Source organism: Monodelphis domestica, chromosome 8, assembly GCF_027887165.1.
Source record: "Monodelphis domestica isolate mMonDom1 chromosome 8, mMonDom1.pri, whole genome shotgun sequence".
Lineage (NCBI taxonomy): Eukaryota > Metazoa > Chordata > Mammalia > Didelphimorphia > Didelphidae > Monodelphis > Monodelphis domestica.
Genome location: NC_077234.1, coordinates 80,013,481 through 80,033,499, shown reverse-complemented (window position 1 = coordinate 80,033,499; position 20,019 = coordinate 80,013,481). Strand labels below are relative to the sequence as shown.

General features: G+C 34.3%; 1 protein-coding gene and 1 long non-coding RNA gene across 7 annotated transcripts in view; one reads left to right on the top strand and one right to left on the bottom strand.

Annotated features, from left to right (window-relative positions):
* Positions 1–1,663, top strand: part of LOC103099181 (uncharacterized) — a 34,763-nt gene extending 33,100 nt beyond the window's left edge. For all 3 annotated transcript variants that reach the window (XR_471742.3, XR_008914120.1, XR_471743.3), the window contains one exon: positions 264–1,663. This is a non-coding gene — a long non-coding RNA (uncharacterized LOC103099181). The remainder of the gene's footprint in view (positions 1–263) is intronic.
* The window catches only part of ERBB4 (erb-b2 receptor tyrosine kinase 4), a 1,424,132-nt gene that overhangs the window by 41,601 nt on the left and 1,362,512 nt on the right, over positions 1–20,019 (bottom strand). For all 4 annotated transcript variants that reach the window (XM_056807930.1, XM_001369059.5, XM_056807929.1 and 1 more), the window contains exons 23-25: positions 17,935–18,081; positions 15,684–15,781; positions 13,985–14,155 (exon numbers count right to left, since the gene is read on the bottom strand). In XM_056807930.1, the coding sequence (XP_056663908.1) occupies positions 13,985–14,155; positions 15,684–15,781; positions 17,935–18,081 (416 nt within the window). The remainder of the gene's footprint in view (positions 1–13,984; positions 14,156–15,683; positions 15,782–17,934; positions 18,082–20,019) is intronic.

Genomic DNA, 20,019 nt, shown 5'->3' with positions numbered 1-20,019 from the left:
AGATCATGGAAATGATCTTTAATGCTAGACTTGCCATAAGTCAAGTAAAACTGCATTTCTCTGGAGTGCATTGTCTCCATGTTGTCCCATTACAAATATGTGCTAAAGATTTTTTTGAGCAAGGCTTTCTGGATCTGAATAGTGTCCCAGAATATGTATTGTTCAAGTTGAGTGGCAATGTGAAGCAGCCAAAGGAAGAATAGTTATAGATCAAACAAGTCCCTTTCCCAAAGCAATTACCTCATTTTTATATTTATTTTCAGAGCAAGAATTTTCCTCAATGTGGCAAGATAGCAGAGAGGGTGACAAAAGAGGCTCCTTCCAGAGATGTAAGTCTGGTGGTGGCATATAGGGGTGCCAGGTGCACAAGCAAGAAGGAGCCATCAATTACTTCAAGGTTTTATTTTCCCAGTTTTCCCATGGAATTGTTATGTTCCAAATGGCATGTGTAGTAGTTATATAAAAAACTTTGAAAGTAAATTATCTTATCTCTAAGAATTTAATATATAATTACTTAACATAAAAATAATTAGGATTTTGTTTTATGTTTTTATGTCTTCAGTGTCTAGTTCAGAATAAATGCTTATTGATGACCACCTTTTGTCTTGGGTGTGTTTCATATTTCTGGAGACTCTATACCTATATTTAAACATTACACCAACATAAAAAGACACTTTGGTATAACAGAGAAGCAGTATGGTATAACAGAAAAAATAGAGAATTTAAGAGACAAAAGACTTGGGTTCAAAACCCAGCTAAGACAAATCATGTCAAGAAGCATTTTCTTTGAAAGTGTATCTCCTCTTATCCAGCCTGAAAATACCACAGAAACTCATGACCCAGTCCCAGTTATGATGGGAAGCTTTTTTTTTCCTGCTCCATTTTTCTAACATGAGCCATTTTGCTACTCTTTGGACACTCTGGTAGGTCTTTCTTCTGGGTGGCTTACCATATTAATTGTGAATTTAGTGTGGATGCTCTCAGAGTCTATGGCTTTATTGCAGCTCAGAATTTTTGAACACCAGAGATTTGGTTATAGCAAGGATGATAGGACTGTGCCACAATACTTGACCAAGTAACATTTATTAAGCATCTACTATGTGCCAAGCATTGTGCTAAGTGCTGATGTATGCAAGGAAATATAAAAGTTTATTCCTGCCTTCACGGAGTGTAGAGGTCACTTTCAGCTCCCTCATCAGAAAAATTAATAGGTCAGACTGAGTGCCCTCAAAAGTCCCTGCCAGCTCTCATATGCTATGATTTCCTGTCCCAATGTGTTCCCTGGCTAAATTATGATGGGAAAAACTGCTGTGGATGGCCCAGACTATGATACACTGAAAAATCTAAGCTGAGAGATTGAGCAGTGAGATGGTTATTAAAAATGTGCTGTGATGCTTTGTACTTTGTCTGTGGAGGTAAGGGAAGATTCTCTATCTTAAAATGACCCAATATTTTATAGAACAAATCAAAGAAATCAGAGATGCCTAAGAGCGCCCATTTCAATAGACTGCCTGAAAAGCCATTAGGCATATTGTGAACATTACCTATTTATCTGGGGAGAATTTATTTCCTTTTTCTATCCCTATCTGTTCCTGGACCTCCATTGCCCTTTGTGGATGTGTAGTCAAGAAAAGTCATAATAGTTTTGTTAGTTAGAAGGACTTCAGAGCCAGGTTTCTTATTAAACAGCTCAGAATCTAGTTCACGGAAAAGTGCAGGCATTTTCCTCATTGCCTGTCTACCTCCCTCCTCTTCTCTTTTGAGTACTTCAATTCCATTTGGTCCTCTTAAGCCATTAACTCTTGATTACAGTCACTCTTTCAACAGCATAAACAGAAGAGGCAAAAGAGATGAGCGGCTGGGGTTCTCGCTTCTTTCTGTAGTCAGCCTTTGCTCATGGAAGATGCTTTTTTAAGTCAATTGACCCTCAATCCCTTTAGCCCCAAAATCAAGGCAAGGATCTTCATGAATAATTTAAACAACAACAACAAAGCAGAAGCAAAAAAAAAAATCTTATAGAGTAAACATGTAGTCATCCATTTAGGGAGTCCTTTAAAAGAACACTTCACTTGTGAATACTGCAATGGGATTAAGTGGCATGTGGCTATATTCACATGGATCATGCATATACATAGAGAAGGTTTTCCCTTGGGAAGTGTCACTCCAGGCAAATCTCATTCATAGACATTTTTATGTGGGCAAAATCTGACTAAAATGAACACTGAGTTGGTGGTGTCGAATTTCTGTTATATAAGAGGTGGCAGTAGGGGAGTGTCTATGGCCCTGGCAGAAGGAGAGAGGTAGTGCTTTGCCCAGATAGTGCTAATTGAGTTCTCTTGTATTGACTGCTTTTCTCCTATAGCTGGCTAAGGTTTTTCCTCAATTTGCTATTCATTTTTAGCAATAGCTTCTGTCAGGAAGTCATCTTTATTTCTCCAAATCCATCTGTTCTATACATGAGTATTGGCTATTGAAATGAATAGGAAGTGGATCTGAGATTTCACTGGGCTAGGGAACTCCAGGAATAAATTCTGAATATCAGTTGTAGGTCAACCTGAGTAACTCATAGTCTGAGAGATGATTAGACCACTAAGAGATTGAGGGTTTTGCCCAAGAGTCACATCACCAGTATGTGTAAGAGACAATATTTGAACCTGAGCCTTCCTGGTCAACTAGCTGCTTGACCCACTGACTCACTATGGGTAGGTGTGTCTGTGTGAATGTGAGTGTGTGTGTGTGAGTGAGTGTGTGCTCTTGCATTTAAATTTAGTGCTTGCCTTGTATTGTTTAATTTTTAATAATAATAAATAAATATGTGTTTTAATATTTATTAAATGTTTAAATATTGTTTAAAAATTCCAAGTAGAGGAAATAAGGAAAGTTTTTATTAAGAAAGAAAGGGGAAAAATTTGACTTTGTTGTTTGCAAAAGAAAACCAGAGGGAAAATCATATTTAGGCAGTCAAACAGTACTACATAATCAGGAGATTACAGATGTTACCACAGTTCCAAATTCCAAGCTTTTTAAGTTAGTAGATGAAGGTTAATTAAGGGACCTTAAAAATTATGTGTTAATGAAGGAATAGAGAAATAATTTAACTCAATTTGGAACTTCTATAGATTAGACTAAAGGAAAACTCTGAGTTGATACAAGGGATAATTCATCATTACCTTGAGCAGCTTTCAGTATCCTAAAATTCATCATTAGAAGAGATAAGACTTTTTACCAAGTCAAGGGGCAATAAAAGGAGAGCAGTTATGGAATAAGAGCAAAGAAAGAAGGGGGGGGGAAGGGAGAGGGAGGAAGAACAGTGAGAGAGAGAGAGAGAGAGAGAGAGAGAGAGAGAGAGAGAGAGAGAGAGAGAGATGTAATTATAGTGACAGATAGCATTGCCAATAAAATATATCTGGAGTTTCCAGAAACCAATAATAGAGAAAGTATTACACAAGAAGCTAATCTGGTATTCTGTAGGACATAATAAGAACTATTTGAGTGGATAAAAATTCTAAGACATGGAAAATCAAGGAAGATCAATATTAAGACCTGAGGAACACATTTGATGGCTCTGTAACTACCAATAATTTGGATGACTGAACAAATGCAATTTGACATTGTGATTATATAAAGAAAGAAAGGTCCATGCTATACGAGGAAATATATTATTTCTTTGTTAAAGATCAGGGTTCCAGGAACTGATAATAACTAAAGTGAGAAAAAAAATCAACCTGGAAGCGAATTGGGAATTATTGTCAATTTAATGTCTAAGGGGTAAAGAACAGTGGAGATTATACTGAGGTGACTCATCATTCACAATCACAATGTAACTTCCTAGCATAAGATCAAAATACTATGATAATTTTTGGTGACATCAAGCTTATGTATCCTATAAGGATAGATACTCTTATAAAAGAAAGAAGCTAGATATCACAATGAATAAATTTCAGGATGTCAAGTCAGTAAGATCTGAGTATGAAACCTTTTTCATATATTTACTAGCACCAGTTAGCCTTCCTGTGCCTCAGTTTACTAATTAGTAAAATGAGGAAATTAATAGAGCCTATTTTCCAGAGTTGTTGTAAGGATAAAATGAGATATTGGTAATGTACTTTGAAAAGCCTAAAACACTATAGAAATTCTTGATAATATTACTGTTGTTAAAAGTTTATTTGAATTTACCAAAATCCATGAAAGGAACAAATAGAGGAGCTAATTCAAAACAGTTTGAGATGACAAAGATGGGCAAAAGGGAACTGGAGATCTCAAAGGACTAGGCATTATAGAACTGAATTTCTTTAATATAATCCTATCTAAATCTCATATCCCCTGATACGTGTTAACTTCAGAGCATACAAAATCAACATTTTTGTTCAATCGGTTGAGAAAATTTAGTCAAGAGTGATCACACACACACACACACATACACACAAACAGGAAAGACTTATATGAGGTGATACAAAGCAAAGTGAACAGAATCAGCAGAATGTTGAACACATTAATAGCAAAAATGTACCATTATTAACTGTGAATGAATGATGTAACTATTTTCCACTTTGCAAGGATCCAGGACAATTCCAAAGGATTCATGATGAAAAGGCTACCCACCACCATAGAAAGAACTTAAAGGCTCTGAATGTATATAAAAGCATACCATCCTTCAATTTATTTTTCTCCATCAATTTTACTCTAGCATTAATGATATGTGTCTTCTTTCAGAACAGAACAAAAACAGAAATATATATTATATTATAATGCTTGTACAAACTATATAATATTACCTGCTATCTTTGGGCAGGGGAAAGGAAGGGAACAAAAGAGAGAACATAGGTTAAAAATGTTAGAAAACAATTATTAAAATGATATCGACATTAATTTTAAAAAAATGAGTGGGTCAAAGAGCAAGTTATAAAATAAACAATTTTATAAAAGAAAAAGTCAAGAGAAAAAAATTACACCTTTTGTGTATCTGATTCTTAATTTAAGATTAATATAGGATGGGGGGCAGCTTGGCAAAGTAAATATAAGAAAAGCCCTGGAGTCAGAAAAATTTGGCTTTTAAGACATGCCTTTTATACCTACTGGCTATTCCAGCCTCTATGGCCCAGATCATTTTTTTAATACTATGTCTCATTTTACATTGGTAGGAATTTTCTATATCAGAGAAAGCATATGTCTAGTCTAAAATTAACATCTGTATATGAGGAACTGTCCCAATAAGTGATATTGATAGTAATCGACAGAGGAATTCAGAGTAAGGAGATCATAACTTGAGTTGCAAATGACTGGACTTGGTCTTTTAGTAAGGTACCTAACTAATAGAGTGTGGTGAAGAGGTGGAGATGAACTGAACTTAGGCAAAGCTGGAATGGGAAACAAAAATGGTATGCTCAGAGAAGCATATGAGACTAATAGATTAGTTGATAGAGATCTGGCCTTGAAGCTGGGAAGACTTGTGTTCTAATTCTGCCTCTGATACCTAGTAGTTATGGGCTTTGGCACATGGACTATGGAAAAATCATTTATCTGTTTTGTCAGTGTTTTAAGCTACTGTCTAAGACTGTGGGGAGCAGAGAAGACACTGAGCAGCTTGGGTAGAAGGAGTTTCTTCACTTCATTGAAATGATAAGCCCAATACTTATGCTTGTCTCTATGCTTAGAGGATAATAAAGTATTTTTCTGAATATAATGAAAGGTTAATGGGAGAGGAAGGATAGGGAAGTAAAGAATATAATAAGTGTTGGATAGATATGACAGAGTCAAATTATGGAAAGTAATGTACATGCTGTGGAGTTTCGACTTTATCCTATAGTCAATGAGGTACTTTACTTGTGAACAAATGAACCAGATGATGAAATCAGTGTTTTAAAAAAGATGAATCAAGCAGAACACGATGTAGGATGAATTAAAGGTTGCTATTGAAGATTGGGAGCTCAGTTAGACTTTTGAAGTAATACTGGTATAAGGTACTGGACCTTGATTCAAGTAGTACCAAAGGAAATGGAGAAAATGGTATGGATGCCAGAAGAATTTTGGGGAAATAAAAGATATATGCCTATGTGTTTTACAAGCATTAAAATTATTATATAAATTCAAGTGGTTACTGTAAAAAAAAGAGCAAAAGAGACTTAGAGAACTAGTTTCAAAGTAAGGAAAACTTAGTTTCAAGTCCTATTTCTGACACATATTGGCTGTTGTAACCCTTGGCAAACAATAACTCTAATACAATAAGGTAGAAATCTACATTGGTACTTTACAGGAAGTTGTTCACTGATAGCTCATTATATGAATGAAATTACATTGAAAATAAAATAAAATAAAATAAAATGCTAAGTGTCAAAGATCCAAAATGGTTTATCCAACCAAGTCTAGGTTACTAGGAGGTAGAATCATTAACCAAAATTCAGAAATTCAATGGAAGATCACACTATTTCTAAGGAGAACTAAAAAAAAAAAAAAATCTTCTTAAATTGCAGCACAATGAACACATCCCAAACACTAAGCTTTAAGTGTCAATAAAAAAGTTATTTATTCTTAGCCTAAGGTCTTATCTATTTAAGCTCTGATTACAACAAATTGCCCAAGTCAAGCTTGACAAATTAGTATTTATATGGGATACTCTGCAGGATATCTAAATGCATAAGGGTATTGTGAAGTAATTCAATGAGAACTCTTTCTTCTGTGTTGGTAGTGAAAAATCCCAGTTGAATGCCAAAGATATCATGTAGCAAGATGTGACATATTTTGGATGAAATGTAAAACCAATATCCTGAGCACCACAGTCATTTATCATCAGCTACAGTCTTTGTAAGAATTGATATCGATTCTTACTAAATTGCAACTAGAGTAACCTTGTTATGTCATCACAAAATCCTCCTAGCATTTCATTTAGCTATGAGATGTTTCCTCAATTTGTGTTTGTAAGTTTTCTTCCTTCTCTTCCACATTCAATTCCAATACAAAGAAATGGAACTAATGAGCAAAGAACATTTGTAGGGGTGCTAAAGAAGCATTTAATAACATCCATAAAGGATGTTTCCTTTAGAAGAAGAAAAATAATAAATGTGAATATAAAAAGAATTTCTATTTCGGGGAGCCAGCAGACTGTCATGGAATTTTAGAGTGGCAATAATGTCAGATCACCTGGTCCCCTCTTTACAGATAAGAATTGAGTGAAGTAATGGAACTTGCCAAAGATTATTGTCAGTTATTTTTAGAGCTGGAACTAGAACTCAGACCTCACAAGTTCAATTCTCTCTCCCTTTTGCCAGTTAGTCAATAAGAACCAAGAAATATTTAAATTTGATATGTCGGTAGCTGTCCACCCCCTAAAGTAGGTTGGGATAATATGACTACAACTAAAATTTTTTCTTATAACTTAAAAAGTTAATTAAAGTAAAATGATGGAATTTCACAGGATAATAGAATTGGGACTTGAGAACGAGAAAGGATTTTAAAGTCTAGGCACATAATATTGATTAAGCTTCTGCTACATAGCAGGCACTCTGCTAAGCAATGGAGTTACAAATACAGGCAAAATAAAACAGTATTGTTGTCCTGGATGCTATTAATTTCCCTCTTTTCCTTGACAGACTCTCTTTTCTTCTCTCTTTCCTGGTTCTCTCCCATCCATCTGACACCCATAAATCTTCCAGGTCAAGACAATTAACTATTAGTTTCCAACAAGGGTCTGTCCTGGGTCTTCTCTTCTTATTCCATACTATCTTATTTGGTTATCTATCTCATCAGTTTCTATGAATTCAATTAGCATCTCTATGAAAATGATTCTTAGTTCAATATATCCAGTGCATTATCTCTCCTGAAATGTAGTCTCATATTATCATCTGACTAGTGGGCATCATGAAATAGATGTCATATAAAGATCTCAAACGTAATATGTTGAAAAGAGAACTCATTCTCCTCAGATAAAATTCATTGTCCTACAGTTTAATCTGATCATGTTTTTTTTTTTCCTACTCAATCAATTTCAATGAGTCCCTGTTATGTTTAGGATCAGATAAAATCTTCTATTTGGACTTTAACATCCTTCAAACCTGGCCCCTTCCTACCTTTAAAATTTTTAATTCCCTCTAAAATCCAACCAAATTAGCCTATCTTCTGTTTCTCAAAAGAGACATGCCAATCCCCAACTCCAAATCCTATTACTGACTATCCCCCCTGCTTGGATTTCTCTCCACCTTCATTTCCTCAATTCCCTTGTATGCTTCAAGACTCAACATAAATCTTCCCTTCGACAGGAGGCCCTATCACTCTCCAATCACCTCTCTGTAGCTAGTGCCTTTCCTCAAAGTTTACCTTTCATTTATACTGTATATATATATACTGTAGATATATAATTATTCACGCATAGTCTTCACCATTAGAACACAAACTCTTTGAAGACAGACTCTTTTTGCCTTTTCATTTTTTCATATCTACAGTGCTTAATACAGTTTCTGGCACAGAATCAATACAAGCATTTGCTTGTTGACTAACTGATTACTTCACCAGTTATTTTCCTTTCCATTTAATGGGAACATAAAAAAAGAAAAGAGATGTGGGTATGTGAGGTGGTCTGAAAATCAGATAAATCAGCCATGATCTTTCTTAACCTCTCCACCTATGCAGATATAGGCAAGTTTGAGACTGTCCATGTATATGCAGACTTAAACACATGTACATTAGCTAGGTGGCACCCTAGTGTATAAAGTGCCAGATCTGGAGTCAGGAAGAATTCTCTTTCTGAGTTCAAATCTGTCCTGGCACAAAAGTTGTGTGATCCTGGGCAAGTCACTTAATCTTCTTTGCATCAGTTTCCTCATCTATAAAATGAGCTATAGTAGGAAATTGTAAACTGTTAATATCTTTGCCAAGAAAACCCCAAATGGGATGATGAAGAGTCAGACATGACTGAAAAACAACTGAACAACAACATGCACAATATGTTTGTGTATGTGTTCATATGTGTATTAAAAAAAAAGCTTTCTTCCCTTAATGAGTGGCTATCCATTATCATTATCCTTCTGTCCCTCATTAGTTCACATAATTAAAAGTCTGTTGATAAGCATTGAATGTTTTAGAGCATATGTTCTTTCAAACTACTCATCTTCACAAATGCCACAAAGATCCTACAGCAATTAAAAGTGTGTCTTATTCTATAAAACAATACTGAAGTTATTACATTAAATTTAAAATTTAATATCATTGGAGCTAAAGAACCATAAGCCATATTAATTTATTGATAGTCTCACTCATTGTAAGTGAATTTGCTGTTAATATTCATTATACCAAACAAACATAAATCCAGATCACTCAAAGGGAAAAGGCCAAGAGTGATTTAGTCAAATGATTATGGATAACACATATGTACATACACATATGCATATATATATATCCATGTATGTATACCCAAATATGTGTTATAAATCTGTGAGAATCTATCATTTAAATCCATTTTCTTAAAATGAACCAATATATATTTAAATTAAGTATAGAGGGATATCCAAAAATTGTTTTAGGAACCCTATTGTAAGAACAATATGTAAAGTAATATATTTGCTAAATAGCATACATTAGAAAATTCATCTTAAACAAAATGAAATACCTTTAAAAAACTGTATTAGCTTTTGTAAAAACTGACCACCAGATATCAATTGCTTTTTTGAAAAATGAGGACAATTGTAATTATTTTAGATAAATGTCAACACTAATTTTGTAGCCTAATTTCCTTTGAACGTTTTATGTGTATGCTATTAGCACTACAGAGAGTATTGGAATAGCAATCATATGATATAATATAATTTACAATAATAATCTGCAGTACACCACAATCTGTAGTCAATGGAAGTGACCTCCTTACAAAGTGGTAATTGTATAAGCACATCTATCAGCAATAATGGCTAATGCATTTGACAAGAGTATGCAGTGATATATGGTAGGATGAAGGTGAAGGGAAACAGAAGAAAAAATGGAAATAATATTTGGGGTTCATCATATAAGAACACTCTATCAAAAGAGACATAGGTAATTTTCCTACACTACCTAAACCAAATTATACTAAGTATCCAAATGGGGGAGTAGAATTATTTAGTGACTGTTGGGGACTATATCTTGGCTTTACAGGAAGGAAAATATTGTAGCATAGTGAAATATTGGAATAAGGGATGTTTTCAAAAAGTAATTAGTAGATGTTACAACATAAGAGTAATACAAATTCAGCCTAGGAAACAATACAAGAAGATCAAGTATAATTCTCAATAAGGTAATTACATTTTTTTTTATATTCCTATGAATTGGTAGACATTTAAGCAAAATCCCTTTTCTAAGGGCCTGATAGAAATAAAGCAAGATCTAAAACTCCCTTCAATTGAATAAGTATTCAGAATAAGAAATGATGGCTGCAGTCCAAATAAGTGTTCCTATGTGATTCCCACTTTGACTCATTGTTTCCATCTAGTTAATCCAAAATTTCATTTAAAATACTATACTGAGAAGTAAATTAAACTAAATGAAGAATGAGGATTTAAGAGATCATAATAACAACTTTTTAAAAAAGGGAAAACTCAGAGTCCTAGTCCTAGAAAACTACATTTTCACATTATTTCAAAAGAAATATTTAATTTGCTACCCAGATTCCAAATGTAATGGCCATGATATCCATCAGCTGCTAGGGAATATTAATATTATGAGTACCCTGGGAAGAAACTTGCAATCATGTTTCCTCTTCTTCCTTTCTAATATTGAATAAGATATAGTTATATGTCCCTCAATTGTTTATGTTCTTAGATATATCAAATATTTTAGATTTTTTTTTTGATGGGGAGGGAACTAGGATTCAAACAGGATGAAACCTTTGAAAACACTTATCTATCTATTCAATTATGCTTAAATGGTTTCATTTTCTAAATACAGAAATAAATTAATGCATTTTCTTTCTTATGCATCAGAAAATCTTTTCCTGTTTTTTCCATAATATGTACTTACTGAATTATGAGTGAAATGTTAAGATGAAAAATGTTAAAAAGATTTAAAAATTGAAATGTCTGTACATCCATATTTATTGCTACTAAGTTTTATAATGCCAAGTGGATAAATATTTTTAATTTTATGATCTTAAACAAATTTAATGATGTTTTGAAAAGAAAGATTAGGGTTCATTTTTGTAATTCTGTAAGGTCAGGGAACTTTGTCCATATTGCAGCTCTCTTTTGACCCCCTCTTTTTTCTACCTTAACCTAGCACCTATTAACACAGACTCTGAGTGAAGGCAGAAGTCTCCCAGGTTCTGAGATTCTGAGCTTTCCTCTAATGAAGCCTCACTTAAGGATTAGGGCCAAGGATCTTCTTAGATCATAATATGACTTCCAGAAACTATCTTAGTATTCTTAATTCATTTTAGTCACTGAAGTGAGTGAATCTATTTTGCCCATGTTCAAAGTACTTCAGAGATATACGCTTATTTATTTAGTGTAATCTACAGATCACTTCATATTTTAAATAATGATCACTTTCAGTGGTGATACATTGGAAATTATTAAAAAGCATGTACCAGAAAGATAGGGGAAAAGTGCAGTCACTTGTGAAAATTTATTTTGAGAGGTATTTAGTCTTTAGCTTTCTAAAAAATTCTTTACAACCTAACAATGCTTCCTCTTCTTGGTATCCCTCATTCCTATTCTAGCCCTTTTCTGAAAGCTATTCTGAATTGATTGTATCTTGAATCTTCCCAGGTAGAAACTTTCTAGCAAGGTCTCCATTTTCCCTCTCCTCCTCTCTCCCGAACCCCAAGGCAAAGCCTTTCTTTTCTCAAAGATAAAACTCTTGGTCTTCTGCAGCTTCCCTGGGTATCTTGACCCCTGTATTGAATTGCCTTTATGTATGGAGGAAAGATGAAATGAGGAGATCCAGAAAGTTTACTACAGTGATATGCCAACTCTGGGAATAGCCTTTTCAGAAGATTCTAGCCAATTCCTTTCCTCCTGTCATGATCTGAAAAGGCTTCTAGTAACATCCCTTTTTGTTGCCCTTGCTTTCCATTTTTCATTTTGATTTGGGATATCATCCCAGGCTCCAGTGCACAGTGTTGATATATTGCCCTAGTTTTGGAGGTGTGGATTCAGAACATATTTGGAAGTTACCTATAGCCCCAATTTGGAGAAAGGATGCTATCCTTTGGTGTTTCAAAGTAACCTCCCCCCACTTGCCCCATCCTCCCATCCAGGATTTCCCTTAAGTGGGCCAAAAAGGATTAGAGGATGGGGCAGCTTTTGCTTTCAGTATTGACTGACCCTTTCTGTTTTTTGGCAAAGCCAATTTGAATCCTAGCCATGAGTCTTCAAAGCTATTGCTATATAATTTTTGAAAAGTCCTAAAGAGTTAGGCAAGTCAAAGAAAGTCAGGAAGCCCAAAAAGAAATGAAATAAGCTTGGTTTTTATATTCCATTTCATTCTTGCCAGAAACTAATAAGAGAATGTTGGATGTATTAGCTACTAGCAATTACCAGTGGTATCTTAAAACTAAGTGATAAAGGTATAGGAGAAAGAGGTGGGAGGGCAAAGTTAGGGAGAAAAAAAGAGACAATGGGAAATAAATATAGGTAGGATGATTGGAAGCTTGCAAGATAGCTCTCTGAACATCAATGGAAAAGAAACTAGTGCCTTCTCTGAAAGATTTCACACAAGCACTTACTGCCATTCTGAAAGAAGACAAAGTACTTTATCTGAGAGAATGAGAAGGAAGTCAAAAGCCTACTCTGCTTTCTGAACAAGGAAAGTTGTTTGTCACAGAGACAGAATTGTTACACTCAATAAAATGTGGCAGGATCTTTGTGACACAATTTCATATCATCCAGTATAACCTTTCTTTTGAGGAATAAAGGGACAAAATAGTCATCTGAAAACAGGAAATATGTTTATGTGGATTCAATTGATAATGGGATATTTAATAGAATGTTGACTACTTGAAATGGGCATTAAGGTAGTCAAAGGGAAGAAACAATTAAGATTTTTAAAAATTTTCCTGAAGCTTTATTCCTAACTTAAAAGCACTCTGTGGAAAAGATCCAGTAGTTCTTAAAAAATGTGATAATTTCAGTTTACATAATTGTGTGTTCTCAAATATTCCTAAGCTATCCTTTGGTAAGAAAAATCCATGACTTTTCTGATCCCCAGGATTCCAGAACAATGATGATCTCTTTCTGTCTCTATACGCATTCTATATCTCTACATCCATTTCTCTATTCATCTCTACCTGTGTCTATTTCTGTCTCTGCTTCTCTTTGTCTTTCCCACTTTTTTTTCCTGTCTCTTCTTCTTTCCCACTTTTTTGAGACTGTCTCCTCCTATCTTGTTAGGTCTGAAGAGCAATGGCTACTCACCTACAAGCTCATTTCACTATGGATTGAAATGGAAGCTTTAACTTGCTTCTTTTCTCTTTGGGGCTTATTTTGCCTCTCTTGAAGCAACCTGGTTAAGGTTGCACCAGACTCAGCACATAAAGAACCTTGTGTCAATCTCTGATCTGATCAACAAAGGTCAAAAATCCCAAATTCTAGAAATCTTGAGAGCCCCAGGCTGTGACATCAGGAATTACTGCTTTGTGCCACCATTCCTGGACCATAATCTCTCTTAAAAAATCTCTTCTGGAAAGATCCTCTTCATATATTTTAGCCACATACTATTCTAATAGTTTGAATAATATTTTTATAAGGAGACTATCTTTGGGGCCTTATTCTAATGATTTCTTCAGAATTAAGTTTTCTCTTTCATTCAAAATCCAGACAAGAATATGTCCTCCAGAGCTATGAGCCTGGCTATATAACAGAGCCTTACCTTTTATCCTCTTTTCTTTTGATCTAGAGTTTATGCTGACCTCCTTTAATATCTTCATGTATTGCATGATGAAAATTCACAGCTATATTCAATTGTTATGCCACTTTCCAAATATGACTGTGCATTTAGAAATTTTTGTTGTTTGGTCATTGTTTCTTACCCTATTAGAGTCAATTCTTGCTCTGGAAGTATAGATAGGTGGTGGAATGTTGAAGGCTTGAGGAACTAAGTATTCCTCAGCATCCATCATATCTTCCAAGTCCTCCTCATCCAGGAGATTCTGAAAGAACTTGCTGTCATTTGGACTAGGAAGCTTCATACGATCATCACCCTAAATAAATTACCCAGGAGGCAAAAAAAGTGAAATAAAATTTTAATTGTCTCCTTTCATTTTGAACATCTGAACATTTGGAACATTTGCCCATATCTATAAGGTACAAAAATAGTTCATTGGAAAATTTCTACAGACAGAATGTGGTCCATAACAGGCTTCTTAAAAAGGTGCTATAAGTGTTCATTTTTTTAAAAAATCCCTTCAATTGTAAGATCAGGGGAGATTCTCAGAAGGAATAGACTCTAAGCCTTGAAGAACTGATAGGAAAATGCTTTAAAGATCTTTAAGTTTATCAATTTACCAAATGTTTTCACATGATAAAATATAGAATATGTAAATAATTTTCTGACCAATTGGTATTAAGAAATGTTTCCTAAAAATAATAATTTCTGGAGCAGTGAAGTGGCTCAGTGGATTTAGAGCCAGTCCTAGAGATGCAATGTCCCAGGTTCAAATCTGCATCAGACTCTTCTAAGCTGTGTGAACCTGGGTAAATCATTTAATCCCAATTGCATAGTCCTTACTAGTTTCCTTCCTTGGAACCAATAGTTAGTATTGATCCTAAGTCAGAATAAGTCTTTAAAAAATAATAATTTCTGATTTAGTGCCCCAGTTTATGAAACTGTATGCTTGTTAATACCTGAACATTTTTAAGACTATTCTCTTTTTCTTTTCCTTCTTTTGTCTATCACATGACTCTTAATAACCAAATATTTTCTTATTGGCATATTTCCTTTCTGAAAAAGAGCCATATTAACCTTTTATGTGAACTAATCTAATATTAAAGTTTGAAAGTGACAAAATTATTAAATTTAGAATTTCCATAATAGTCATGAAAAGAAAAAGAAATGAAGTCATTCTACCCTAAAAATTTGAATAAGATTCCTCTAATTTAGAATTCCCTCAACATTTTGTACTTTAATAAATATGCCATATATATTTATAGCTTTTTTCCACCTATTCTATTTATCCATTTATATATCCATATATCCAATTCATTTTATCTCATCTGAATTATTTTAATGATGGTCAAGAAAGGAGAAGGGGGAAAGGGAGAGGGGAAATCTAAGATTTCTCTCCTGGAAATTACACTATAATATATCAAATATTTTCAATTATTTCCTTCAAAGGAAATAATATCTCTCCCGTGCTTCTGAAGTTTTTAAAATAAACGATAGTATATGACTTAGAGATAAGGAGAATGCTTAGAAGATTAGGCTGAGGATAAAGATAATTTGTGGATATGGTAAATCATAATCATCTTGATGTTTGAATCCCAGAAGCAGTTAAAAATTAAGGTAACATTCTTATAAGTGATGCTAATCACTCTGTAGAGGAGAGTCTCTTCCATAAGCATCCATTTCTCTAGTTAAAACTGGATGAAAACCTGGCTGAAGAGGGATGTTTACATGACAGAGATTTTTTTTTTCATATTTCATATTAGGTTCAGGGGCTGTTGAAGTAACTTCATAAAGAAAAGTATTATGACATTCAAACCAAAAGGTCTTCTCTTAAATCTGCTCACCTGAATGACTAGGTATCGTTGAGGGTCACGGGCCATTCTAGAAAATTCAGCAGCCAGTTCTTTGAATTTAGGTCTGCTGTCAGCATCAATCATCCAACCTAGAAGTGCCCAGAGAGGAGAGATGAGAAAGCAGCCAATGGATAAATGACTTCCTAATAAAAGGAAATTTCAGCATCCTAGGGACTCTGACAGCTAAAGGGTAAACACTTTTCATGTTTCTAGTAAACAAACCTATGAGATACCGCCATGAAAAAAGAGTCAACTGGGGTGAAATAATCCATTTGAACTCATTATTTGAGCTGTGCTAACTATAATATACACGGAAATAACACAAGATAAAAGCTTCCTTGTCTCTGGCCATTTTTATCTCCTTTACTGAAAAATTTTGTCTAAACTTTCTTCGCATATATAAACCTGACATGAGCTGAGAATCATTAGAATGACATGGCATCTCCATTTCTTGATTTTTTTATTCTTCATTTTTAGGGCAGTTTTGCATCTAGGGTGGGTTGCAGTATGGATACAAAGAAGTTGGGATCTGACTCCTTATTTGGAGTTTAGGAAGTGAAGAGGGAGGAGCAGCATTTCGTTAGCATTAAAACAGATGGAAAAGGTAAGAAGTACAAGAAACATATTGCTTCTATTTCTTTTTGTCCCCTTGCAGGAATAGCAAATGCAAAGTGATCAGTACTTTATGTTCTGCAAGGGCCATTAGCTTATCTTAGTGCCAGCCTTTTCTAGCACAAAGATCAAATAAGCCATTTTCAAGGTATATATTATTATTATTTGACTGGAAGTCTAGATAAAGTGGTTTTTATCGCCCCAGGCTCTATTTGGCTGATGAGATGACCAGAGTAAAAGCAGCATCGCACCACCCCCAGCCAATAGTCCTCTTTTTGTGACTTTAGAGTCCTTAACTGAAGGGGAAGGAATATACATTAGGTAAAAAACTTAACTGATGTCAGCATCATTTTGTCACCACCAATGTACAATTTGTCACTTTTCTTTCTTGTTTTCTTTCTTTCTCTTTACCAGCCTTACCTGGATTTTGATGGAGCAATTTAATATTTGATACAGTAATGCTTACTTCTTCATTTCTGAGTAGCTCACTTTTTGCTCCTCTTCTAGGAAGCCTTTGTGGGCCATTTAATGGATCATTAATGTCACTTATATTTTTCTTCCTCTGTCAGGATCTCAAAAGGTCTTTCCTCATCTCTGTCTCTGTGGCTTCAGGTGTACACATATGCAAAACTGATCATTGTAATTTCAAAGCTGATGAGTTACTGAGATTTCTGGGACTTCCACTTAGTATTTGAACTAGAGGCAGTTCACTATAAAACAGAGGATCAGTTTCTCCCTGGTTGAATATTGAGTAAATAGAAATATGCTTTGTAGTAAAGGGCATGTTGACCTGCACTGGAAAACAAATTCTTTAGTTCTCCCTCCCTGTCAGACTGTATCACACATGTCATGAATATAAATCTAGGCATAACAGGGCCCAAAGTCTCTTATTAATAAGATGCTTATTCACCTTCACCAGTTTGTTTCTTTGCTGGCTCCATATAAATCAAAAAGGGGAAAGACCCAGATCATACAAGAGAGATGGCTGTATGTTAATCTCACTTAAATTAAGTGAAAAACACATGAGACTTTCCTAATTCTATTTAAATTAGAAGTCTGGGCTTTGAAAACAGATTTACAATGTGTGCTTTAAAGGGAGAAGACAAGGAAAGGGAGAAAGAGGGCAGAGCTATGGAAAGTCCAGTCATAAACAAATGCCCAATTTGAATAAAAGTAAACATTCATAACCTTTTTGTTCTCACAAGGGTCAATCACCCAAATCCTCTTCATTATGAAAACCGTGAAGCATATTTTCATTTAATTCCATTTTCATTTAATACCATGTTCAAAGTTTCTTCTCTCAAATATGCAAGGCATTTATTTAGAGTCAGGTTTTTTTTTCCTTACAAAGGAACTATCCATGTAATCAAGTCTATTATATCTCCTTATGCATTTAACTCGACTGTCATAGAAATGACAAAAATACTGAGAACAGTCAAAATCTTATCATTTTGCCTCTGTAGCATGGAAGTATATTACCTTTAGTAATTAATAATAAGGGGGGGAGGAGAGCTAAGTCAGACCTTTATGAATAAATCCATATTCCCCCAAATCCAAAATTTATACATGTTTAATACATTTCTTTACTAACAAGGATTGAGCCTGTGTTAAGAGAATTTTGCAATCTTACATTTGACCATAACCATATAAACATCGATGGTGCAGATAGGAGGCTGGGGCAGGCGTTCCCCTTTCTCTAATAAATCTGGAATTTCTCTTGTTGGAATTCCATCATAGGGTTTTCCTCCAAAGGTCATTAGTTCCCAAATTGTGACCCCTAAAATAAAAGAGATCAAATTTTTACTTAAATATAGATCACTTTAATTTAAGCAATACAACAGGTCAATCTAAGAATACTTTGCTCACTGTGTAATCAGTATTTGCTGGCACGTTTTCTCTTAAGAGCCCAAAGTGCTAATATAAGTACCATTTCATTGCTTCTCACAAGGTCTCTGTGAAGCAGACTAAGTAAAGTATATTATTTATAGTTTTTTTGGGAGAGGATGTAAAGCATAAGAATTTCTGTATATTATTTTATCTAAATTAATTAAAGGAGTAAAGGATGGGCTTGGAGAGTAGTTTTGGAAAGTCTGGTAGGAATTGGAGGAAATGAAAGGCAAGAGGTTTAGAGTGGAAGAAGAAGTAATAAAAGGTCTCATCCTCAGACCTGGAATGAGTGATCATGAAGATAGTAAAGTGACTTGTGATGATTAAGCCAAAGCTGTAGGATCATAGACTTAAAAGTGGAAAGAATATGAGGTCATCTACTCAATTAACCAACAAACATTTATTGTGTTAAACTGTATTAGGCAGTGTGCCAGATGGCAAAGAAAGATCCAAAAATAATGTGAAAGTTTGTGCTCTCAAGGAAGCTTTATTTTATTGAGAAAGGTCACATTGCATGTATGGATATAAACCAAAAGAGTTATTTAGTAAAAAAATAATATTAAGCACTATTAAGTACTAAGCACAATGCTAAAAACTGGCATACAAATAAAAGTAAATATAGTTCCTGCCTCCATAAAGCTTGGATTCTAAAGGTAGAGAAACATGAAAATCCTGAACACACTTCAGAAGAGAGGCTAGAAGGTCATCTCAAAAGGTAAGGCACTAGCTGTTGGCAGGATTGGGAAAGACCTTTTTATAGAATGTGAGACTTGGGCCAAAAAAATAAAATGCATTGGTGTGGAGGGAGAACATTATAAATATGGAGATCATAAGTACAAAGTCATAGAAACAGGCAGAATGCCATGTGTGATTGATAGCAAGTAAAGCACTTTGTCTGGATTATACAGAATGTGGAATTAGTAAAGAATAAGAAAGATATAAAGGTAGGAGAAGGCTGGGCTCTGAAAGCAAAGAATTTAGGAACCTTCTAACCCTTTTACAAAATCATAGATGATTTCTGGCAGTTGCTATGATGTCAAGTATTTGACAATCTAAATGGGGTTTGCTCTCTTTGTCATGAAGTTCATTTCTACTATGTGCCCTCATATCCCACAAAAGACAATTTTGTAGTCACCCTGGAGTTAATTTTCCATTAAGATAAATAATTCTAAAACAGGGCCCTGCTCCTCAATTATCTAACTTAATATTTAAGTTCAAAATATTTTAGTTTTTCCCAATTACATGTAAAAGCAATCTTTAAAATTGTTTTCTAACATTTTATATTTCAAATCTCTCTCTACTGTCTCCCTGAGAAGGTAAAAATTTAATTTTGATTTCATGCTTAGCTATTTATGAAAATGCTAAAGATATATTTAGAAGATTTCATCACAATTTCTAATGTACATATTTATGCATCATTAATTGGAGGATTTATATTACCACCCAGAGTACTACCTTTCCTTACAAATAATGGAAGCACCACCATAACTTAATAAATGGTCCTTATCAGTTGCTTGGTCAAGCATTTTATGTCTTAGCTTTTCTAAACTTTTTTGGGTTGGTCCTTTTACAACACTAATACAATCTCATTGGAGCCATATGTGAAGTCTAGGAAACTGATTTAATGACAATTTCCTAAATTTGCACACTCTGGGTATATATAGACTTGAAGAAAGCAGAATCATTTTCCCACTATGAAGAGGCACTGAGGATTTTAGTTAAAGAATTGCATATATTATTGAGTTAAGTTGGAAAAAAACATTGTGCACTAACTCATTAAAGGGCAAAGATAGAAATTGAAACTATGATTAAGGGTTAAAATTTGAGA